At 59.0% G+C, this 24334-nt stretch overlaps 1 protein-coding gene and 1 long non-coding RNA gene across 3 annotated transcripts in view; both read left to right on the top strand.

The window, feature by feature from the left end:
- AACS (acetoacetyl-CoA synthetase) overlaps nucleotides 1-24334 on the top strand; it is a 53413-nt gene that overhangs the window by 18674 nt on the left and 10405 nt on the right. For both annotated transcript variants that reach the window (XM_086681443.1, XM_086681444.1), the window contains exons 6-13: nucleotides 3327-3441; nucleotides 3641-3722; nucleotides 8017-8164; nucleotides 13464-13544; nucleotides 16096-16220; nucleotides 19142-19206; nucleotides 19357-19479; nucleotides 22563-22676. In XM_086681443.1, coding sequence (XP_086537569.1) covers nucleotides 3327-3441; nucleotides 3641-3722; nucleotides 8017-8164; nucleotides 13464-13544; nucleotides 16096-16220; nucleotides 19142-19206; nucleotides 19357-19479; nucleotides 22563-22676 — 853 coding nt within the window. The remainder of the gene's footprint in view (nucleotides 1-3326; nucleotides 3442-3640; nucleotides 3723-8016; nucleotides 8165-13463; nucleotides 13545-16095; nucleotides 16221-19141; nucleotides 19207-19356; nucleotides 19480-22562; nucleotides 22677-24334) is intronic.
- LOC147575248 (uncharacterized) lies at nucleotides 19489-22555 on the top strand. The gene is made up of 3 exons (XR_015242173.1): nucleotides 19489-20458; nucleotides 20686-20942; nucleotides 21183-22555. It is a non-coding gene; the product is annotated as an uncharacterized LOC147575248 (long non-coding RNA).

The raw sequence follows: 24334 nt of genomic DNA, 5'->3' as shown, positions 1-24334 counted from the left end.
CCTTGCACTTGGGTCTTTCCCTGCCGTTTCTGATCTCTTACTTTGGATCTGTGCTCTGCGCGGGAAGAGGGTGGGCCTCTTTATCTCTGCGGAGCCGAGGGGACCAAGGACGCAGGGTGCAGCCAGCCGCCAGAGGGGGCCCAGGCAGGGGCAGGAGGTGCGTGCTCAGCCCCGCTGTGGAGAAGGAAGTGGCGGCAGAACAGGACGTCCCCGGGGCCTCCACTCGCCGGCCCGGGGCCTTTCCTGCTTGCAGAGCCTTGGCGATGTGGGTCCCTTGGGAGCCATGAGGACAGACCCCAGTCAGGGGACACGGTGGGCATCCGGGACCCCGGCCGCTCTCCATGGCATCAGGTGCTTCGCTCCTGGCCCGGCCAGCACAGCTCAGCGGCTGAGGCTGTCCCGACTTTGCCGACCCTGCACCCCTGTGCGAAACAGGGACGGTGGGAAGGAGGGCCGTGGAATGAGCATAGGAGGCTGGGCCCGCGAGGTGAGATTGGCGCGCCTCGGCTCCGGCTTCAGCCGCTGGTGACGTTCGAGCTCGGCGCCCTGTGGTCGGGCTGGTCTCGGCCGCAGGGCTGGCTTTCGGGCACGAGCTTGGAACTCGCGTCTACCTTGAGGCTTGCTGTTCTGGTGAAGGTGGTCCAAGTAGGTCTCCTCTGCCCCATGCCGTGCGGAGGCGGTGAAGTGGCCGGCTGGGGCTGCGGTGAGGACCGGGCTCTGCCGAGTTCAGGAAGCAGGTGGCCGCCTGGACCTCATGGCTTGGCGGTCGTTTTCCTCCTGGGGCTTTCCTGTGCCTGTGCCCGGTCGCCCCACGGGGACCGCAGAATGGATGCTTGCGTGGGGTTGGGGGCCGCGCTCGACTCACCGCCCCCCGAAGTCACCGCGTGTCAGCCTTTAAAAGTGACGTGGGTGTTTTGAGCCGGTCACGAAGGTGTTGGGAGAGCTGGGCGTGGCACAGGGCAGTGGTCGTGGCCTTCTGGGGCTGGAAGGAAGCCCCTGCCCGGAGACCTCAGGGAGAGCAGAGCCCCTGATGGCACCGGGCGGCGCATCGTGCCTCCGGGTACAGGGTGGGAGGCTGGGACGCGGGCCAGCGTCCAGCCGCCTCCCATTCTGCTGCTGCCACGTCCCGTGCCACGTGTCCCCAGCAGATGGCTCTCCAGCCTGCGCTGCTGACCCTGCTGCACGCTAGATGGCAGCGTGGCTCTGCCGTCTCCGGGCTTCGGCTCGCGGCTTCTGGGAGTTCTCTCTGGCCTTGTGGCCTGAGTCTCAGGGGAGAGCCCTTCCGGGGGGTCAGAAAGCGACAGGGCCAACAGCTTCCCCTGGGGCCTCTGGGTCTGTCCGTGGCCAGGCCCAGACCTCTGATTCAGAAACACTGTGGTCTTCGCTGTCTGTTGGCCGTCACCGTGGCCGGGAGCTCTGTGACATGTGAGGCCTGGGTCCCTGGCGGGCTGGGTCCTTCCATCCTGAGTGTTGGCGCCTTGCGCAGGGGAGAGCAGGGGAGGTGCGGGGTGTCACGGAGATGTCTCTGCTGCCTTCAGGGGCGCTCCCAGCCCGACTCCGGCAGCCCCTCCCTGATCCGAGGCCCTCCCGCAGGCCTTCCGTTCCCTGAGCGTCTCCCGAGGTGCCCTCTGCCTGGGGACAGCCTCTCCCCTCCCGCCCTGCTGTGGAACCTGCTCCGGCGGCCGCCCCCGAGGGGACCCCCTCCCGCTCTGTGGCTCCAGCCCCCGCTGCCTCTTCCTGGTCCTGCTTCAGTCGGCCTGGGACCCGGCCCTGTTCTCTGCTGCTGCCCTTTGGTTTCCTTGTTGCTCAGGCTAGTCTCTCCCAGAGGCTGCGTGTGGTTAAGAGCACTGGCCTGCACCCCTGGCTCTGCCATTGGCCGCTTGTTACTGTGGCCCGGTTGCTCAACCTGCTCACGCTTCTGCAAGGACGTGGGTGAACAGTACTGCCTTGCTCCCGGGGCTGCGCAGGCCAGATGCGCGCATGCCTGGAGCAAGCCGGAGCGGTGCCTGGCACGGTGAGAGCTCAGTGCGTGTTGGGATTTTTATTGGCAAAGCTTTTCTTCCCACATAAAGCGGCAACTCTCAGCCCCGCTTAGGATCCTGAGCTTTGAGGGGCGCCTGGGTGGCTCAGTCGGTTGAGCGTCCGACCTCGGCTCGGGTCATGATCTCACGGTTCACCGGTTCGAGCCCCGCGTCGGGCTCTGTGCCGAGAGCTCAGGGCCTGGAGCTGCTTCGGATTCTGTGTCTCCCCCTCTCTCTGCCCCTCCCCTACTTGTGCTCTGTCTCTCTCTCAAAAAAATAAACACTAAAAAAAATTTAAAAAAAGAATCCTGAGGTTTAAGAATACTCTGTATTTTGCTGTATCAAGTGTCTACGTCACCACTATGCCTGTCATCAGCCGAACCGTTTTCCTGGTGATTCTCCCCAATTCTCTGCGTCACTCTTGCCGTTGCCTGTGCTGACGAACCGCCTGGTCTTCGTGCCTTTCCCTCCTGGTTCCCGCCGCCCAGCGGTGTCAGAGACTGGGATGTTCTTGGGAAATCCTGGCGTCACTGCTTGTGCCCTGGGAGTGACCCGGGTGCCGATCGTGGAGCTCTGGCCCTGGACGGAAGCGCCGTTCCGGGCGGTGCCTCCCCAGGTGCCGTGCTTGTGGATGAAGAGGGCTCCACCGAGGTCTGGACCCGGGAGCGCTTCCCTGTCGCCGCTGGGCTCGCACTCCAGTTGTAGTGAGCGTGTCTGTCCACGTCAGTGTCCCAAACGAGTCGTTACCCACACGGAGGCGTGCTGCTTTCAGAGAAAGAGGTGTGCTTGCCAGGACCCGACTCTGTGCGTGGTGGGCCTGCCTTGGAAATGGGGCTTATTTACGAGGATACACGTTTGTAGGGGCGTGCGTTTGGTTGGCAGAAAGTGCCTTTTGGAGGATTCGCGTACCTCGTAACTGCAGATCAGGAGGGACCAAGATACGGACACGCCGGCGAAGCTCCTTTCGTGTGCGCCAGGTGCCGGAGTGGCTGTATTCAGGGCTCTTTCCGCAAAGTGGGGCATCTCCCTGGGGGTGCAGATACTCCCCCCTTAGGTTCCCCATCTCATACACTTGTGCTTTGCCGTCTCAGCGCGTCTGTAAGTCTACGTTGACCCTTTCTTCAAAGTGACGTTCATTTCTCAGGTGCAAGTCGTGGCTTCTCGGTTTTCTGTACGGGCCACGGGTTGGCGGGGTCGCAGGAACGCGCCTAGTGCTGTTCCGTTCCCTCGAGGCGGTCGCGTTGGTTGCTTAAGCTTTTTGCCTTTGGCGTGACTGATGGCGACGACCTTCCCTTCCCCCTCCAGGGCGTTCTGGACCGCTTCTCTCAAATCCAGCCCAAGCTCATCTTCTCCGTGGAGGCGGTCAGGTACAACGGCAAGGACTTCAGCCACATGGAGAAGCTGCAGCAGGTGGTCAAAGGTGCGTGGCTCGCCCGAGTGGGGGCCGGCAGGGCTGGGGCGGGGTGCAGAGAGGAGGCACGAGGGCCCCTGAACCGCGAGCGGCAAAACCCCGGGAAGCCCCCGTCTCTTGGTTGTGTTACGCTTGGTGGGAACCACATCCACCGCGTGTGTCGTTCAGCGAGCCTGCGCCCCCCCCCCCCCCCCCCCGCCTCCTCCAGGACTCCCAGACTTGGAAAGGGTGGTGCTGATTCCATACCTTGCCTCAAGAGAGAAGATAGACATTTCCAAGATTCCAAATAGGTAAGCCAGCGGATCGCTGCGTCCGTGTGGAGCCTACCGGGAGTCCCCCTGGGAAGTCGATTGTGTGACTCATTCATTTTAGAAGTGCAGGTTTCAGTTAAAAATCACTTCTTGTAGGGACATCTGGGGGGCTCAGCCAGTTAGGCGTCCACGTCTTGACTTCCACTCAGGTCCTGATCTCACCGTTCACGGGTTCGAGCCCCGCGTCGGACTCTGTGCTGACAGCTCGGGGCCTGTTTGAGATTCTTTCTCTCTCTCTCTCTCAAAATAAATCAACTTCAAAATTAAAAATAAAAATCACTTTTGTAGAGGGGCACCTGAGGCCCCAGAGTGAATTCCCCAAGCCACAGAGCCACGTAGTATCAGAACAGCCCCAGGAATACTTTCTCTCTGCCGTCCCTTCCCAGTGGAAGGTCAAGCCCCGCTCCCCGACTCAATGGAAATGAATGTACACACGTGCCCACAGGTGCATGCACACGTATATGTATGTGACTGCATCTATACGCACACCTGAATGTGCACACATACATAAATTTCCCTTCCGGAACCGATTTTTGTCCTTATCGCTAGGAGTGTCTTCCTCTGTTCCTCTGACGTTTATAAGCTGGTGCAACACGCACCCTAAGTAGCAAATAGTATTGTGAGTGGGTTAGTTTGGACCAGGAGTTAGGAAGGGGGTCATGGTTTGTCTCCAGATTCTTGGCGCTGTACCCCTTTCCTCGTCCTTGAAACAGCTGTGGGGAGAGTTCAGCCACCAGGTGTGTTTACCTGTATGGGCGGACCTCTCCCTCTAGCCCCGTGTGGGGCCCTGGCAGGAGCCTGGAGGGCGGCCCCTTGAGGCTGCGTGGGAAGCATCACACAGGTGCACAGTGGGGTCCTTGTGTCCCGTGGGGGGGGGGGGGGGACAGGGAGGGCTTTTCTTTAGAGGGGAATGAGGGGCAGAGGAGGAGGGAGAGAGAGAGAGAGAGACAGAGAGAGGCTCTCAAACAGGCTCCAAGCCCAGCCTAGAGTCTGACGTGGGGCTTGATCTCATGACTCTTGGGATCATGACCTGAGCGAAATCAAGAGTTGGACCCTCACCCGCCTGAAACACCTAGGCGCCCCCTGCAGGCAGGCAGACGGGCCACACCTGCAGGGAGGGTGAGCCATGACCATCGGGCATCGGGCCCAGTAGACATAGCCCGCTCCTTGAATGGGGGGGGGGGGGGCAGGAAGTGTCCAGGGCCTGGGAGAAGGGTGTGGGATCTGGGGGAGGTGGCACCTAAGGCGACCTTGAGAGACGGGCAGGGTTTGGGGACGCCTGCGTGTGTCCGGATTCCAGAGGCAGCAGGGTGCTTGTCAGCAGGGTGCCTCTTCCCTGCGGGCTGTGGTCTCAGGCCAGACCGCTCAGGTCCAGACGTCCGCTGTGTGACCCTGCATGAGGGATTCACCTGTGTGGGCCCTGGGTTCCCCTCCTGTAGAATGGGCAGAACAACACCTTCGTCCCCGACTTGCTGTGAGCGTCAGATAAGTGACTGCTGGGCAGGCGCGCTTGGTTGTTAGCCCTCAGCAGTGCTGTCTGTCGTGGGGAGCAGGTGACAGCCACAGGCCGCAGGGGGCTCTGTTCCGTGGAGCATCCGGGTCAGAGTGTGCAGGGCCTTACGGGCCGGCCCGGGGCTTGCACTTGACCCTTGTGCCGCGGGAACCCTACCCGCCAGGATACATTGCAGCCCGATGACAGAGCCCTGGTCCCCGTTCACACGGCAGACACAGCTCCCTGCTTTATGTTGGGGGCCATCGCGCCCAGAGGCTGGAGGAGAGCCTGGCAGGCTTTCTGGCCCCACGGTGGCCCAGCTTTTATCCCTCTGAACGTGTTCGTCAGCGATTGGTGTGAAACGAGAGCGCCCTGCAGCATCACAGCCCCCCCCCCCCCACCCCCCCCCCCCGGGAATCGCACCTCCCCTGCTACCCGGCTCTTGATTGCCGGATCCCGCAGATAAACTGAGCACACGGACGTGCCTGTGTCGGAGACCGGGCCGGTGGGGGGACCGCCCTTTGGGGTTTTTCATTTTTAGAAGAGCAGCACGAGTAATTGCTATTTACTGTGATTTATAGACCGTTCGGAAGCAAAGGCTTTTCTTTGTGCGCGGTATCCGATTAGATTGGGTGCTTTGTGTAAATGGGGTTGGGATGGGAGGTGGAGGAGGAGTGGGGCTTTCATTGGCCGGAAAGTTCCACAGCGAATAATTTCCCGGACACTGTGGAGCAGAAGGCTTTGTTTGTTTACCGCTCAGAGTGGAATCATTCTGGATGCCCTTTGTAAACCTCCATGCCGCCCCCAGGAGACGTGCTTGTCCTCAAGGACTGCTTTAGAGTGTGTGCATTTGTGTTTCACAGTAATTATTCTTAGCAAATCGCTGCGGGCTGAGTGTAACTGGTTCTCCCCCTTCCCTGGAAGAGAAAGTTCCATTTGTCAAAACAGCAGGTTTGTTCCCCCCTCCCTTCTCCCTTTCGAGCCAATGGAAGGATAGGCCAGGATCAATGTTCCTGCTGGTCTCAAAGTAGAGAAGGCACCTCTCCCAAGATGGCTTTGCAGCTTCAGCAGCCCTGTTTCTGCTCAGAACACAGGTCTGTGCCTGCTTTGCTGGTTTTTGGCCACGTGCATTGGTTCTTTATGTCAGCTTTGGGGGTGGGTTTCTTAGGCAGTAGTCAAGAGCTGGGCCTTTTTTTTTTTTTTTTTTTTTTTTTTTTTAATTTACGTCCAAGTTAGTTAGTGTAGAGTGCAATAATGATTTCAGGAGTAGATTCCAGTCATTCATCCCCACGTGTAACATCCAGTGCTCCTCCCAGCAAGTGTCTTCCTCAAATGCCCCTTGCCCATTTAGCCCATCCCCCCCTCCCACAACCCCTCCGGCAACCCTTAATTTGTTCTCTGTATTTAAGAGTCTCTTATGTTCTGCCCCCCCTCCCTGTTTTTATTTTTGATCACCTTCCCCATGTTCATCTGTTTTTTTGTTTTTTTTTTTTCATTTTTTTTCACATTTATTTATTTTTGAGAGACAGAGAGAGACAGAGCACAAGTGGGGGAGGGTCAGAGAGAGAGGGAGACACAGAATCCGAAGCAGGCTCCAGGCTCCGAGCTGTCACCACAGAGCCTGACGTGGGGCTTGAACCCATGAACTGCGAGATCATGACCTGAGCCGAAGTCAGATGCCCAATGGACTGAGCCACCCAGGCGCCCCTATGTTCATCTGTTTTGTATCTTAAATTCTACATATGAGTGAACTCATAATATTTGTCTTTCTCTGACTGACTAATTTCGCTTAGCATAATACTCTGTAGTTCCATGCACGTAGTTGCAAATGGCAAGATTTCATTCTTTTTGATTGCTGAGTAATACTCCATTTGTGTGTGTGCGTGTGCGTGTGTGTATACACACATACATACCACATCTTCTTTATTCATTCATCCATCGATGGACATTTGGGATACTTTGGCCATTGTCGATAGCGCTGCTGTGAACGTTGGGGTGCATGTGCCACTTCGAAACAGCACACCTGTATCCCTTGGATAAATACCTAGTAGTGCAATTGCTGGGTCGTAGGGCAGTTTGGGCTTCTTTTTTTTTTTTTTTTAAAGTTTATTTAGTTTGAGAGAGAAAGAAAGAGGGGAGGAACAGGGGAGGGGCGGAGAAAGAGGGAGAGAGAGAGGATCCCAAGCAGGTTCCGTGTTGTCAGCCCAGAGCCCGACGGGGGGCTCGAACCCACGAACTGCGAGATCATGACCTGAGCCGAAGTCAGATGCTTAACCGACTGAGCCCCCCCGCGTGCCCCTGCCTAAAAGTGTTTCTGTCTCAGAAACTGTAGTTTTCAGATCTTGGCCCCACCTTCTTGCTCTTCACCGTCTGTGGAGAAGCTCGGGAATCTGGTGTCTCCTCTCCCTGCTCCTTGCTGGGGCGGCCGGGTGTTGGAGTCACACGCTCTTCCCCTGAGTTTGCACACAGACAGGATGCGTTACTTGTGAGTGGTCCTTCTGCACATGCTTGCTAAAGCACTTAGCAGGTTCTCAGACGAGACCCTCCCTGGGCCCTGTGAGTGTGCTAATGAAGCAACATGGAATTTTCACTCTGTCAGCTTTCCCTCAATTGGCGTGGATCCCTTAGGTGGGTCTTCTGCAAACAAGGTTAGTTTTCCCAGGAAATCCTTCACGGAAGCAGTAGAGGGCAGCGAGCGGCCGGGTCTAGCCTGGGAGGCCTCGGGATACAACCCAGCATTCTGGAACGTTCACTGTTTGCGTCTGTGTGTTTTGCCCCCAGTGTGTTCCTGGACGATTTTCTTGCCACCGGGAGGGGCGAGCAGGCCCCGCAGCTGGAGTTCGAGCAGCTGCCCTTCAGCCACCCACTCTTCATCATGTTTTCGTCGGGCACGACCGGAGCGCCCAAGTGCATGGTGCATTCCGCGGGGGTACGTCTCTAACCGTCTGTGCTCTCCTGGGGGCCCAGCTGGCGGAGGTGGGCGTCCGGCTCTGCACCCACACCGCCACCCCAGCCAGACCGCGCCCCCTCCCCAGAGACTGCGGCACGCGGCCCCCCTTCGAGTTGGGGGGCCGCGTGGAGATCGGAGACTGAGCCTAGGCACCTGGAGCTGCTGTTCCAGGCGCTGTTGTTCCAGGCGCTGCCGTGGCGCCCGTCACCACAGTGACCGGTGCGGAGGCCCCACGGTGCGTCCGAGGCAGGGCGCGCGCTGGGTGAGCCCTGACTTCCGCGCTGTGCGCCCGTTTTAGGAGGGGCGAAGCAGAGCAGGGGAGAACGGTGCGTGTGTGTGTGTGCGCGCTCGGTGGTGTGGTGAAACAGGGCCGACCGCGGGCTGTGGTCCGGCACGGAGAGCCGCTGGGTTACGTTCTGAAGTGCAGTTAGGAAGCTGTTCCGGCACAGCTCCAGCACTGTGGTCGTCGTCTGGGCTGCCGTGACCGAGGACCACGGGCTGGCGGCTCGAACAGGAGACGTGTGCTTCTTCCTCACAGCTCCGGGGCTGGAGTCAGATCGGGGGGCCTGGGGTTGGACCCGAGGCCTGTCGCCTTGGCTTGCGGAGGCCGCTGTCTCACTCGGAAGTCCTCCCTCGGTCTTCCCCCCTGTGCGGGCGTCCCCGGGGGCTCGTTTTTGCCCACATTTCCTCCTTTTGTAAAAAAAATCCACCAGACTGGATTAGGACCCGCTGCGGCGGTCTCTCTACCTTCTCCACCGGTTCCAAGGCCCCGTCTCCAAATGGAGTCACCCTCCACGGTCCTGGGCCTTAGGGCCTCACAGTGCGGCTCTGGGGACACACAGTTCGGCCCAGAACACATACTTCTCCTTTTCCTGTTTATTTCCTCAGAAGTCCAACCATATTCAAGCACCTGGAATAACGCTTTCCCACTAAGCGTGAGATTTTATCCATATACGAGGGAGAGCACGAGGCCCTACTTGCAGTCCAAAGGCCCAGTCAGACCTCCCGACCTCCACGCCCGGTCCATTATCGTCATGACGGTCAGGAAAGTCAGTGTCGATGTGATACCGTCACCACTCGGGTGCTTCCACTCTCCCCATGACATCCTTCGCAGCCGCCTGCTGTCGCGCCTCTGGTGTCCTTCCCCTGCCTTCACCTTTCACGACCTTGGCATTTTTGGATTCCCAGCCTCTGGTCTGGCAGAACGGCTGTCTGGGTTCGGTCGAGGTTTCCTGCGGGTTAGATTGGGGCGATGCCTTTTGGAAGTGATGTTCAGGAGGCCCCTGATGTCAGTTTATTTCACGATGGTCATCTAAATGGGTCACTCTCCCGAGGTACAGTTCCTTGTCTGTGACTGTGAGCCCTCCTGGCCTCATCTCCTCCTACCCCGCCTCTGGCCTTGATGGGAGAGCTGCTTTTTGACTCTGGCACAATCGGTCCCCTCCTGGAACTCAGACCCCTCCTGGGCTGGTCTCGGGGGGCACAGGGGCTGCGTGCCTGGTGCTCCTTCCGCAGCCCTGGACTTCTTGCCTGGTCGGTTCTACAGCTTCTCTCCGGGTCCTCTTCCTAGCTTCTCCCTCAGTTGGCTTGGCCTGTGGGGAGGAGAAAAGCCTGCGGTCTCTTGGTCAAACCTTGTTGTGGCCGCCTTTTCTCCCGCTGCTCAGAAGAAGGGGGTTATTCGAGAGGAGAAACGTCCTGTTCGCAGACCGCTTTCCAGCCTTTGCTTGACACGATGGTGGCATTTGAAAATTAAACATAAAGTTTCTCTTCTAGGGCATTTGGCTTTTACAGATGTTCCCTCTGCCTCGAAGCAGTTTGAATCCCTTCTGTACAAAGGGAACATTTACATTTGAATCATTTTAAAGCCTTCTGCAGCTTTTCACACAGTGCTTTCATCAGAATGGGGAAAGCAGTTACCAGTGGCTTCATTATTACCTGGTTTTGGATTCGCTGGAGGTCTGATCGCAGGTTATGACGTAGAGCCTCCAGATGAACACCGAGAGCCCCTGGTGACTTCGCAGGAAACCACAGGGCAGGAGGGAGGGGGGAGTCCGGGGGCCCAAGGCTTTATTTCTAGAAGTGACGTTGGCCAGAGTTGAGTCGCCTTTTTGTAAGAGTGAGTTGACCCTGTTGTTCAAACCTTCCTAGTTTATTAAATCAAGTCGGGAGATGTCATTTGCTGTGGTTGCTGGAATCACATCCTCCCTGGAGAGGAGAGCCCTGCTCGGCCTGGTCACAGGCCCGTTAACGAGCTATAGAGGGGAGCATTTTTAGAAACCTTGTAGACAAGGGTAGGGTCTGCGTGGCAAAACAACAGACATTTTAGGAAAAACCAAAATGTCTCACTGCGTTTTTATTTTTAGTGCTTTTTGCATAGCGAATGTCACTTTTTTAGGAGAGGAACATAAAAATGTATTTGATATAATGTAGCTTGCTCATAAAATCATCATGCCTGGTATATTTAGAGTGTGGAAAAGTCAGGAAAAATTACACTCCTTCTCTCTCTGCCGGGCTGTCGCATCTCCAGAGAAGTGACGAAGCGTCTTGCCTGTTGTCAGCGTTGTCTCCGCCAGAGGCTCGGAGGCAGCCGGGCGGAGGGCCGCGGCGTGGGGAGACCGCTGGCCGTGCCCCGGGCGCGCGGGGGTGCCGGGCCATGCTTGCTCTGCAGGCTGTGTTTTCTACGTCCACAAGAGGTGTCAGAAAGCCGCTTCCCTCTTCTTCCTGTGATATTAAATTCCTCTTCCTGGTTGAGACGCACGAAGTCATGTTGTTCGTCCTTCCCCTCAGACTCACCCATAAATATTTAAAAATTAAGAGCAGAACCGTTGCTGTGAATTAAGATTCATTCAGAGAGATTTTCGAGTGGGAAGCAAAGCCTGGCGTGTTTTGTGCCACCTGAGAGGAGGAGGACAGGCCCCAGCAAGCCCGTGTGGGGTTATACACAGGCCAGGCTTGGAGCAGACCGCGGGGCGAACATACAGGTCTAAACTGAACACCGGTTTTGTTTTATTTTATTTTATTTTATTTTTAAAAATTTTTTTAACGTTTATTTATTTTTGAGACAGAGAGAGACAGAGCATGAACGGGGGAGGGGCAGAGAGAGAGGGAGACATAGAATCTGAAACAGGCTCCGGGCTCCGAGCTGTCAGCACAGAGCCTGACGCAGGGCTCGAACTCACGGACTGCGAGATCATGACCCGAGCCGAAGTCAGACGCTCAACCGACTGAGCCACCCAGGCGCCCCTCTCTCTTTATTTTTAATGTTTATTTTTGAGAGAGAGAGAGAGAGCTAGAGTGGGGCGCAGGGCAGAGAGAGAGAGAGACACAGAATCTGAAACAGGCTCCAGGCTCTGAGCTCTCAGCACAGAGCCTGACGCGGGGCTTGAACCCATGAACCGCGAGACCATGACCTGAGCCGAAGTCGGACACTTAACCGACCGAGCCACCCAGGCGCCCCTATTTTATTTTTTGAAAATAATTTTTTTTTTTTTTGAAAGAGAGGGAGCACGAGTGGGGGAGAGACAGAAGGAGAGAGAGGGAGACACGTAATCTGAAGCAGGCTCCAAGCTCCGAGCTGTCAGCACAGAGCCCGACGTGGGGCTCGAACTCATGAACCGTGGGATCAGGACCTGAACTGAAATCAAGAGTCGGATGCTCAACTGACAGCCACCTAGGTGCCCCTAAATGCCCATTTTAAGTAAATGGGAGGGGGATTTGCCACAGGCTGCTGTTGTCAGGGAGCCCCTGGCCCTGTCTGTGGATTTGCCGTGGGGATGTTTTGTGCTGACTGAGAGAGTTCCTGAAGTGATTGTTGTCCCTTAGCAGGTGCCCACCCACTCTGAGGGAGAACAGTGCACAGAACTTTGCACAGAAGCTCTTGACCCCGGGGTAGGGGGCTGTCCCCGACCCCCGTGATGCATGCTCGATAAAGCCACGGGAGGCCTGCTCCAGGAATCTGCAGGTGGCCTTGGGGACCCTCAGAAAGGACCTGTCCCCCCCCCCCCCAGCGGAAGTCCTTGTGCTGCGGTCTGCCCGGCCCCCAAGTGGCTCAGGTCCCTGCTGCTCCTCAAGGGCCTGGCGAGGGGCGCCGCTCTGGACACGTTCTGGAATGGGAGCTCTGACTCTTGAGCTGGAGAACTTGTTGGGCAGGAGGTTTCTGTTGAGCTTTGAGAGGGATCATCTCCCCCCTCATGGCTCGTTTTTACTTCTCTTGGATACAAAGAGGGTCGGTCGTCAAGGCTGCTCGTGATAAGGGGTCCTCGCTTCAGCCCCGATAGTCCCTAAACAACGGGGGCCCACTGACGTCAGCCAGGTGCTCCCGTCCACGGACCAGAGTGAAGTGTGGGGCCAGCCCTCTTCAGGGGCTTCCGAGGGGCGGTGCTCCGTGTGGCCTCGGGATCGTGTGTGAGATCCATGCAGAATGGGAGCACCGAGGCCGGGAGAGAGAAGGGGCTGGTGCAGGGCCCCTGCTCGGCCGTCCGCCTGGTGCTCCCTTTCCCGCGGCTCACAGCAGGACGGGCAGAGCAAGTTGGGAACGAGGGGGCGTGGGCACTGGAGTATTACAGAGCTGAACATCAGACGCGAGGAAGCTCCGTGCCCCGAGAAGGAGCCCCAGGGCACGTTACGTGGAAAAAGCAAAGGGCAGGGCCGTGCGTCCGGATAAGAAAACCAGCATGAAGGAACCTACAGGGTTCCTGGCCATAGACACAGGGAGCGGCTGCCCGGAGACCTGGGGCCGGGGAGGGGGCCCGTCGTGGCCTGTGCCTCGGAGCGCTGGGCCCGGTGCACGTCCTGCCCGTTAAATGTTCGGAGAGAAATAATGGACCGGGCGTGGAGGTCGGGAGGTCTGACTGGGCCTTTGGACTGCAAGCAGGGCCTCGTGCTCTCCCTCGGCCAAGGGTCACGTGAGCTCTGGTCCGAGGCTTGCGAAGCGTCCCAGTGCCGCCCGGCTGGCGCCCGCCCTGGAGGTGCGTGTTGCCACGTGGGCTTCTGTTCTGTTTTCTCGTATCTTTGACTTTGCCTTTCCTGCTTTCTGCCTGGGGTTGGGGTCCCACGGTGCTCCCCGTCTCTCTGGTACCCGGAGCTCACAGGCCGGTCCGAGGCTGCCCCCACCGACCCCCGGGTCAGCTGGCAGAGCATCCAGGCCGGCTTGCTCGGCGGTCTGCTTCCTCCGGGTGAGGGGCGGGAGGTCGGCTTCTCCCCGGCGCTCTGCGCCTGTGCCCCCGTGCTGTCTGCGCAGGGGCGCCCCGCTCACGCCGTGTCCCCCGCCTCTCCCCAGGGCACCCTCATCCAGCACCTGAAGGAACACGTTCTCCACGGCAACATGAACAGCAGCGACACCCTCCTGTATTACACCACGGTGAGTCGAGTGTGTGTGTCGGGGGGGTGCCCTCCTGCCCTCTGCGTCCCTCCCGTCTCTCGCTTTGCTTCCTTCAGGGTGGATGCGGTTCAGCCGGGGGTTTTGTGCCGGGGCCTTCACTTGCGCCAGCCGGGCGGGCCTGCTGCGGGCACAAGGGTCCTTGTAAGAGGGAGGTGGACGGGTCAGTGTCAGAGAAGGAGCTGTTCCGGGGGAAGCAGAGGTCAGAGTGAGCGGGCTTAGGAGCCAAGGGATGTGCGTGACCTTTGGAAGCTGGTAGACGCCGAGAAAGAGATTCTCCCCGGAGGTTTCCAGAAGGAATGCGGTCCTGCAGACACCTTGACTTTGGACTTTGGACCTGCAGAACTCGGAGATAGTAAATCGGTGGCGTTTGAGGCCACTAAGTCCCTTGGGCGGTAATAGGAAGTGTTTCCAGGTGGCTCTCCCAATGACTGTGACAGCTGGGGGTCCGGTGCGGAGGCCAGGCTGGGCCTGAGAGAGGCCACCCTGGGGACCAGAGCCGCCTGCCAGCCCAGAGCCTGGCCAGGAGGCCCCTGTCCCTGCCCTGGGAGTGGGCGTGCGGCCCAGGCAGCCACCACGCCAAGCCCAGGCACTGGCTGCCGCTGCCCTCACGGAAGTTCTTTTCTGCCCCAAGTCCCTGCCAGTGCGTTTTGTGGCTGAACCCAGGGCACCTGCCCCAGCTGCCCCAGAAGCTGGGCAGTTAGATGCTCGGTCGCCTCGCTCCTCACTGTGATTTGGGTCTCCGTCAGCTGCAGGCATGTATCCCAGAGCCCTGCTCACCCCGTCCCCACAGGCGGGCCAGTGGCGCCAGGCAGTGCCAGCCTCCGGGCCCTTCCCATGCAGAAGCCCAGCCAGCAGGGTTGACGGGGCGTCGTGGTTGAATGGCGCGAAGACCCCCGCAGCCCCAGCCACGTCCAACTCAGCGGCCTCCTGGGGCCACGTGGTTTCAAATGACAGGGTTTTGCATCGAGGAAAGTGCCCGGAACGTGGCAGATCTGGAGCGGTCCTCCCGGAGGCTTTTCACTTTCCCCGGCAGCGTCCTGCCCATGAAGGACAGGCGGTTGGCTTGTCCTGTGGAGCCAGGCCTGTGTTGTGTCACTTAGTGACCCACCTTAGCAGCTTTTTTTTTTTTTTTTAATGTTTATTTATTTTTGAGACAGAAAGAGACAGAGCATGAACGGGGGAGGGTCAGAGAGAGGGAGACACAGAATCTGAAACAGGCTCCAGGCTCTGAGCTGTCAGCACAGAGCCCGACGTGGGGCTCGAACTCACGGACCGCGAGATCATGACCTGAGCCGGAGTCGGCCGCTTAACCGACTGAGCCACCCAGGTGCCCCTTTAGCAGCTTTTTTGGACAGCGGGTCGGCCGGGCCGCGAGCTGCGGGGGCTGCCGTGCTGGTTTCCGGAGACGGGTTCCTTAGTGAAAGAAACTCAGCTAGGGATATTAAGGCAGCTCACCTAACTTGAGATTTTTGTGCGACCCTGGTGGTGCCGAGGGGAAGGACAGGGGGCTCCGGGGGCCGCCGGGTTCTTGACGGCAGGGGACTTGCCGAGGCTGGTTCAGGCCGCAGGGGACTTGCCGAGGCCGTGTGCCAGTCGTGTCTTCTAAGCCGTCGTCTGGGCTTCTCTGCCGGGCTGTGCCCGCGGGCGGCCTGGGGCGCCTCGTGGCCACCCGGTCCCCCCGTGGGATCTGCCGCAGGGGTGCCGGGCGAGGCCGTCTTGCCGGTGGGGTGTCCTCCTGGCCCTCGGTGCGGGCAGATTCCTGCTGGAGCTTCCCTCTGGCTGCCCTGCTCTGGAACCGCCCACAGATCCCCCGCGTGGACGGGAAAGCTGTTGTCAGTGGGTGTGGTTGGCAGCACCTTTGTGCCTTAAACTTCGTTCATAGATAACGGAAAAGGCACTTCTTGCGTGTGGGAACCCTTTCACACAGCACGCCCGAGCGCACGTGAGATGTCGGCGTCCTCCGGGGTCCAGGGCAGCCGTGGCGGTCGTGTTCACACGCAGCGTGCGTGCCCCGCTGGCCTCTGGGTTTGTGCACACCCCCCCCCCGGGTGTGGATGGGGTCATGTGCGTGCCCTCTGCTGGCGTGTTTCACACTTCAGCTCGTCTCAGACACCTGTCCGCATCCACCCAGACCTCGTTCCTCTCGGCGGCCGTGGTGGGCAGCCATCTGGGTGCAGACGTCGGACGCGGGTTCACGGACTCGGTGTGTGGCGTTCCGTAGTTTGTGCCCGTGTGGGACCACGTTTGCATTGGCGGGCGTCTCGCTGCTGTCCGTCTCCCATTGTGCCTGGGAAGGCCACGGAGGACGTTCTTCGACCCCTCTTAGTGTGCGTGTGTGCGTGGATCTGATGTGCGCGGTCAGCTCTTGGCGTGAAATTCCCGGGGCGAAGCCTCGTGCATCTGAGAGGGGCGGGTCGCAGCAGCCGTTGGCTCGGCTTCGGGAGGTTTTCTAGGGACGTGAGGAGCCGAACGGTGGAGGCGAGGGCGGCTGGCCCGGCGCTCGGTTGGCACTGTGCTCCTTCTGTTCCAGGTCGGCTGGATGATGTGGAACTGGATGGTGTCTGCTCTGGCCACGGGAGCGGCCCTGGTTTTGTACGACGGCTCCCCCTTGGTGCCCACGCCCAACGTGCTCTGGGACCTGGTTGACCGGCTGGGGTAGGTACCCGAGACAGCACGCCGGGCCACAGAGCCACCCTGCGGTCGGCTGCCGTAGAGGAGGTACCTTCTCCGGGGTGCGTGGTGCCCCTCGGGGGGCGGGGGGGGGTGTGGGAGGTTGAAGTTGCCAAGGAAGGTGCGAAGGGGCAGGCAGTCCTGACCGGAGCCCACCAAGGAGATGGGGAGTCTTCGTGTAGACTTGGGGGGCCGCCCCCCAGGGCCAGGAGTGGGTCTGAAACAGTCAGGATATCAGGAGAGGGAACGTGATCCTGTTTCCAGGACTCTGGAATCCAAGAACTGGCGGGAAAGCTCAGGAGGAAGGGAGACAGGGCCACGGGGCCAGCGAGGGTTCTGGTTCACGCAGGCCTCCTCCAGCTCAAGGCTGAGGTGGGGTGTGAAACAGGCGGCTCGGGGGACGGCGTGGACGCGTACGGGAAGGGGGGGGGCGCAGGGTCTGGGCTTCCCACCGCCGGCCTTCTGGGCCCGATGGCGAGAGGGGAGTCCTGCCTTTGCCAGCCGTCCCGCGGTGCTGGCCTGCTGTCCCCTGGGTCTCCTCGAGCCCGTCAGGAGATTGCTCCACAGTGCTCCCGCAGACGCTGTGTGAGGGGGTCTGTCCTCCGTGCGGTCCTGGCTCGTCCCTTGATCGAGTGATACGCGGGAATCCTGAGGAGCAGAGGCAGAAAATGGGGAAGGACGCGGGGCCCCCTCTCCTCACCTCCGTGGGAAATGGTCAGGAGACCGACCGCGTGGGAGTGCTTCCTCTGCTAATGAGTTAATCGTAACCGACCGAGGTGTCCTCACCACTGTGCTGCGTGGTCACTGTTGGCCTAATGATCGTGGTTCCAGGAGTGAGAATATAGAACCAGCAGACCCTGGGGGCCCGGAAGCAGCCGTGCTCTGAAATGTGCTCGTTACTTTAAGTCTGAATCCATTCACGGTGGGGAAACAGAAGGAGCCACCCACGTTTTTACATCCTTGGCCATTAATATTTCAAATATAGCTTTGCCTGGCCTGGGTAATATTTAAATCCTGACATTTGGCTCCCAGTATTGGTGAGGAAGGTTATTTCCTAATGAGACTGTTTTCCAACGAAAGGTTAATCGAATCTCTGGGAACGTAGATGGCTTTAAGAGCTTTACCCTTAATACCTGTGAACCAGGCTCCAGGTGGGGACACTTTCTGGTGTGTGCGTGCGTGTGTGTGTGTGTGTGTGTGTGCGCGTGTGACAGGAGGGGGGTCAGAAAATGTGCATTATCGGGGTTCGATGCTAAACAATTTGAAGGATGAAGAGCCCCAGGAAAACCCAGCTCTGTGTGTGTCTGTGTATGTGCACATGTGTATGTGTGTGCATGTGTGCACAAGGGTGAGTGACCGTGTGTAAGTGTGCGTGAGCAAGAGTGAGTGCATATGTGGGTGTGCCTGCGTGTGCGTGTAGGTGTGGGTGTGCGTGCACGTGGGTGCAGGTCTGACACTCACAGGTCTGTGCTCTGGGCCCATGTGGTAGGCACGTCCTGAGCCCTGGTTGGCTCATGCCCCAGATGTTGCCAGAGACGTGGCCTTGGCCGCCCTGGACCCGGCCGGGGAGCCTGCCCACCGGGTTCACGGAGGCTGGTGCGGCTGCACGGCCCCGGGCGGGAGCCGAGGGGAGGGGAGCGTGCAAGGGCCTCAGGCCTCTGCCGCCTGTTCCCACTGCCAGCGGCGATCGAAAGGGGGGTGCGTGTCAGGTGAGGCGAAAATTAAAAACTGAGTCGCATGTGGTCACGTCAGATCCTGCCGGTTTGTAGCACGAGCTGCGGCCCTTCCGAGCGGCTGAACGGCAGGGATCTTGTGGGGCCGTTTCAGGGCGTCTGGTTTTTAAAATAACGTCGATAAATGTAGGACTGAAATCCTCGCCGACTGATAACGTGCCGGCGCACGGACTCGCTCCCTCGGTTGGTGACTGGGCGCTTGCTGTGTCGGCACAGACAAGGTTCTTTCAAAGGACGGGCTTTCTTCATCATTTGGGGTGTATTTCTGGGCTCTGGGAATACTCGGGTGAGGGCTGGGGCCAGAAGTCTGGGGTCTTCTGTGTGGGCTGTGCCAGTAACTGGGCCTGCATCAAAGCCACCCGGATTACCCCGTGTCACCTGTCTCCGAGTGCGAGAGTTCTCGGTGGAGCCTGGTGACGGGCCGACAAGCTCACCTTGCAAAGTGCACTTGCTGGACGCCCCTTTGCTGGTATCATTTGCGCACCCGCGCATATCCGGGTGTGTGCTCTGTGCCGCTGCCCCGCCGGGCCCCGGGGGGTGCACGGTGGTGGAGGTGGACAGGTCCCTGTCCTCGAGGGGCTGGCACCCGAATGGGGAAGGAGAGAGACAAAGAAGTGCCACTGGTGCCCTGGGGTCAGGGAGACCCTCGGAGGCAAGGGCACCGGGGCTGGGACTTGAACCTCCATACCTGGGGAGGGGCCACGACACGTTCAGGCAGAGGGAATACGAGAGCCCAGGCCCTGAGCGGGACTGAGATAGGTGTGCCGGGGAAGGAGACCCTGGTGGCCTGAGCGCGAAGTCGATGTGGGGCCGGCCGAGAGGTCTTGATTTTATGGCTTCCTTTGGCCGAAAAAGAGAAAATTATCCCGTAATCGGGAAGATAGCGGGTTGTCGTGTGGGTCGTTTTCTTCCACGGAGCCTCATGGTCCGGGGACCCAGGGTTCTGGGCATGTTAAGAGTCAGCGTGCAGACCTGTCCCTGCTGTACCCCGACGGTAAACACAGTGTCGTGACTCACTCTGAACTCAATAGCGAGCATCAGTTCAGCCCAGGAAAGTGACGTATCTTGGATTTTGCAGACTTGTCAGCAAGGAGTCACTAATTTTAGAAGGCTTCGGTGCATGGCCTGTGCAGGAGCCTGAGAGTTTGTTTTCTTCCCCTCCCGTGCCCTTAGCATCACCATCCTTGGAACGGGTGCCAAGTGGCTGGCTGTGCTCGAAGAGAAAGACCTGAAGCCAAGTGAGTAAAGCGTGCCTCTCGCAGCACCTGGCCCGTTCCCCGTCTTGCCAGCCAGGCAACTCAGAGCTGCTCCGTTACCTGTTTCCTGCACGCAGGCCAGGCTACAGGTGTCGGATTTAGTTTTAATCTTTCCGTGGTCCTTCGCCCTAGTGGAAACCCACAGTCTCCAGACGCTTCATACGGTCCTGTCCACCGGCTCCCCGCTGAAAGCCGAAAGCTATGACTATGTCTACAGGTGCATTAAGAGCAGCGTCCTTCTGGGTTCCATCTCAGGTACGCTCCCGTCTGTGTGCTTGTGGGGAGGGGGTGCTGGAGGAGTCAGGACACGGGACACGACCGGGCCGGTCGCCCCCCAGCGCGCACAGCCTCTGACCCACACGCCTCTGTGCACGTTGGCTCTTCTTGTCCCTGGTCGTCAAGTTCGAGAAAGTCGCCGAGTTGGCAGATGCTGAACCGTGGCTCCTGGGGGAGATAATGCACCTGCGTGTCTCACGTCAGTTACAATCTCATGTCCCGGAAACGGCTTTTTCTGGTAGATTCTGTTTTCTTTATTTTACAAAAGGGAAAACGAGGTTCAGGAGTGTTGACCGACTTGCTGGAGCTGCCCCACTAACGGGGCGCGGTGGAGGGATTCAAACCCAGCGCAGCCGCCCCGGAGCCTGAGCTCCTCCCCTGGCTGTCCTCCGGTCCTCGCGGTGACGGGAGCTGGAGCCCGAGGGCAGGGCCCTCTGCCTCGTTGGACCTCAGCCGGGAATGTGCGTGTTGGGCATCTTGAGATTTTCACTGCTTGGTTCTCGGGTCACGTTCTCAGACGACCTTGAAAGCACCCTGAGTGTTGATTTTGGGGTTACAAAATTAGCGAGTAGGAGAATTTGCAACTACAGAATCTGTAAATACTAAGAATTGGCCGTGTATGAGAACAGTCGTTGCAACGTTGCGTATGTTCATTGAAAGCCGGAAATGACCTGTGTGCCCAGTAGAAGGGGATTGATGGAATCATTTATGGTGCATCCTTTGTTTTTGCAGCTGTTAGAAGGGAGACGATGACGATTTTTATTTAGATGGAAACTTATTTACTATAATTGAGAGAGCGTTGTGATGTGTTCAGAAAAGCAGACTCCAGAGTTATCAAGCGTGGTCACCTTTGTAGATTGGAGAAAGGCACGTGTGCAGGTGTGTGGACGCCCGCGTGTGCGTATGGGCGTTGGGATTTCAAGTGGCTTTTTTTCCCCTTTTTTCCTAACATAAAGTTGTGTGAAGATAATTTGTATATATTTTTTTTTCAACGTTTATTTATTTTTGGGACAGAGAGAGACAGAGCATGAACGGGCGAGGGGCAGAGAGAGAGGGAGACACAGAATCAGAAACAGGCTCCAGGCTCTGAGCCATCAGCCCAGAGCCCGACGCGGGGCTCGAACTCACGGACCGCGAGATCGTGACCTGGCTGAAGTCGGACGCTTAACCGACTGCGCCACCCAGGCGCCCCGATAATTTGTATATTCAGAATCCAAAAGGAAATAGGGTGGTGACCTCGCCCCCCCCCCCCCCCCCCCCCATCCTCCTTCCCCGAGGAAGCCTGTGCCGGTTTCTGTCAGAGGCCATCTGTCTGTGCGTAGGTGGCACAGCAGTGTTTGGGGGGGGGGGGGGCATTTGACGTAGGGTTCCCGCTGTCCCACGTTTCCCCCTTAACGGTGCGACCTGGGCTTCGTTCTCCCGCAGCTCATCAAAATCTTTAGGTGACTGTATTCTTTTTTTTTTTAAATTTTTTTTCAACATTTATTTATTTTGGGGACAGAGAGAGACAGAGCATGAACGGGGGAGGGGCAGAGAGAGAGGGAGACACAGAATCGGAAACAGGCTCCAGGCTCTGAGCCATCAGCCCAGAGCCGGACGTGGGGCTCAAACTCACGGACCGCGAGATCGTGACCTGGCTGAAGTCGGACGCTTAACCGACTGCGCCACCCAGGCGCCCCTAGGTGACTGTATTCTTCTGAAAGCACATCTTTAAAAGACGCCATTTGATTTGCTGGAAGCCTGAGGCTGAGGACGCCCCCGCCAGCCCTCCTCCTTCCAGCTGGACCCTTGGCCCGAGGCTGGGGGTCTTGGGCCGTTGGGGCGAGCAGGGATCCCGCCAACATCCGAGAGTGGTCTTGGGACCTCCCTTTCCCCTCTGGGCCTCAGTTTTCCCTCACGAGGAGTGGATTGTAGCGTGGGATCTCCCGGGGCCGACTGGGTGGGCACGCCGGGGCTCCAGTCCCTTATTTCGTGGAGTCATTGGCCTCACGATAGGTGACATCCGTACATGTCTGCTGCCCGCGTACCACCCGGTGGGGTGCCGTGAAGCCCTGAGACATAACAGCTATGTGTCCTGAGACAAGACGGTCCTCGGGAGAAGCAGGAATAGGGTTGAGGAGCTCCTGTCTGTATGAGCAGGTTGTCTGCGTGGAGGGTCTCTGGCCGCTGGGAGGGGAGCCAGGTGTCGGGAGACTCACGTCCGCTCCTTACCCTCCTGAGAGTTGTGGGCCTTGAGCCACCCACGTTCCCTGCCCCAAATGCTGGTTTGTAGAAGCTTCGGGAAGTGGATTTCCACGGTACTGCTGGGCGATTCGGTGACATTCTAACAGCAGGGCGTTTCGGCTCAGAGCCTCTCGGCGCCGGGCCAGTGCTGTGTGTGTCACGGCGTCCCCTGAGAGCATCTGGTGCTCATCTGGGGGCCGTGCTGGCACCCCCCCTGGGGCCCGGGGCGCTGAGACGAACGCGATCCTCGTTTTCATGGGGAGGGGAGCAAGGGGACAGTCGTCGGCAGCGGTGGGTCCGGCTTCGGGGGTTCCTGCCGCTCCTGTCTCCGTGGCTCTTGGGATTGGACTCCCTTTCGAGTCCCTTCCTGAAACGGGAGTGTTTCCCATCCCACGCCGCCTCGTGTGGGAGGCCCTCGCTGCACGGACCTCGGGGTTTCTGCTCTCCCAGCGGCCGCGTGCGTGCACATGCCAGCCAAGGGCCTCTGTGCGTGACCGTCTGCGAGACGGTGCCCATGCCGCAGATCTAACGGGCGAAGCTTCCGTCTTCCCTGAGCCCGCGTCTTGAACTTCGAGGTGACCACGAGAGGTCATCTATTTTGTGCGTCCTGCGGCAGGAAGCCTTGGTCACAGAATAAGTCCCCCAGACACGGGCGGTTTGCTGCAATTCCGTTTCTTCCTTTAGAAGCCGGAACCATCCGGGGGTTTTTCTGTATTCATCTCGAGAAAGAGTGGGACTAGCTGTCCTTTGGGGTCTCCCTCGCGGGGTGTTCCCCAATAATAAACACGGCCGTTTCTCCCCGTCTTCTGAATGTGGGTCTCCTTTTGTCGTGTCTGCAGGTGGCACCGACATCATCTCCTGCTTCATGGGCCAGAACTTTTCTGTTCCTGTGTACCGAGGGGAGATTCAGGCCCGGAACCTGGGCATGGCCGTGGAAGCCTGGAACGAGGAAGGTGACAGCTTCACTGACCACTTTTCTTTCCGTGCCCGGGCGTGACCTGGATGCTTGGTGTCAGTTCTGCAGAACCTCCCGGAGTGGGGAGGCCCTGCTCGCCTATAGAGTGTTGCAGCTTCTCGCCCAGCCCGGCCCCAACCCCCTTCAGCCTACCCGCCTGGGAAGTTGGTGTTGGGCCGGATCACAGTGGAGAGCTGTGTGTTCAGGAATAGCAGGAAGGCGGCCGTTCCCCCGGCATCCAAACGTCGGAGATGCTGCTGAGGCTGCCGTACTGCCTTGCTAGTCCGACACCCTGACCTTGACGAGGACCCAGTGAGGGAGCTGGGGGTTGGTCTCTCTGGGTTGCTTTGTAGCCTGTTAGCAGCCACTGGCTATAAATCAGCAAAGCCTGTTTGTGTCTCCAGCACCAAACAGGGCCTGGCGTGTGGTGTGTGCACTGCACAAATTTGCACTGCAGCCACCATTATTTCGACCTGGCGGAGTGCACGGGGAGGTTGTGCCAGCTCCTGTTGGCACGAGGGAGAGGGAGAGACAGCAGCAGTCGTGGCCACACCAGGCTGCGAGCCTGGGGAGTGCAGGAAGGGTCTCTCCTGAAGTTCACAGAGAGTGTTGCCAGAGACCTTTCTGAAAATCCATTCTTATCCTCAGAAGAAGGCTTTTCCCTGGTGCTGCCTGGGGTCATTGCTCCGAAAAGTTCTTGGTTCCGTACGTCTGTTTTCCTCCCCACCGTCCAACCATTTCTCTTGGCTCTGGCTGCCGCCGCGTCCGGTAGCCTGCTCGGGAGGAGATGCTCCTGGCAGAGAGAAACCGACGCTTCCAGAGGCACACGGTTACCTGTCTGCCCGTCTTCTGTCTCGGGGCTTCGGTGGGGTGACATGGGCTAGGCGAGGTGATGGACACGCGATAACCCGGGAGCCTCCGTGGATGCATGGGGGGTGATGGCTTCTCAGTGCAAGTCCCGCCCTGCTGCACTGTGGAAGGTGCTGGATAGACGGGCACCAGCCGGCTTTCCACAGGCCCACTCAGTGGGAGTGGGAGGGACGTGGTCTGGCCCTGTCTCCGTGGCCTCCATGGCCTGTGCTGTGCCTGGGGCTGGAATCCAGGCTGCCCTTGTGGCAGCACGTGTGCCTCAGTGCCACCTGTTGAGCTCACAATGTGGTGATAGAGAGAGAGGGTGAAGGTGGGTACCCCGTGATGCCGGAATTCTACCCCTGGAGAAGCATTTGCACCCGTGAGCAAGGAGACCTGTGTGAGGGTGCTCCCCGTGGTGTGTGCGCAGGTGCCCCCCGTGGTGTGCGTGCGGGGGCTCCCCCTGGTGCGTGTAGGTGCTCCCCCTAGGGTGTGCGCAGGTGCTTGCCCTGGTGTGGGCGCGGGTGCTCCCCTTGATGTGTGCGTGCTCCCCATGGTGTGCCTGTGGGTGCTCCGCGTGGTGTGCACATGAGTGCTCTCAGTATTGTGGGTGCGGGTGCTCCCCCTGGGGTGTGTGCGGGTGCTCCCCCTGGTGTGGGCGCAGGTGCTCCCTGTAGTGTGCATGTAGATGCTCCCCCTGGGGTATGTGCAGGTGCTCCCCGTGGTGTGCGCGCGGGTACTCCCCGTGGTGTGCGTGGAGGTGCTCCCCATGGTGTGAGCGCTCCCCGTGGTGTGAGCGCGGGTCCC

This window comes from Puma concolor, chromosome D3 (assembly GCF_028749965.1).
Source record: "Puma concolor isolate L17-30 chromosome D3, mPumCon1.1.hap2, whole genome shotgun sequence".
NCBI lineage: Eukaryota > Metazoa > Chordata > Mammalia > Carnivora > Felidae > Puma > Puma concolor.
This window is presented reverse-complemented; position numbering and strand designations above follow the sequence as displayed.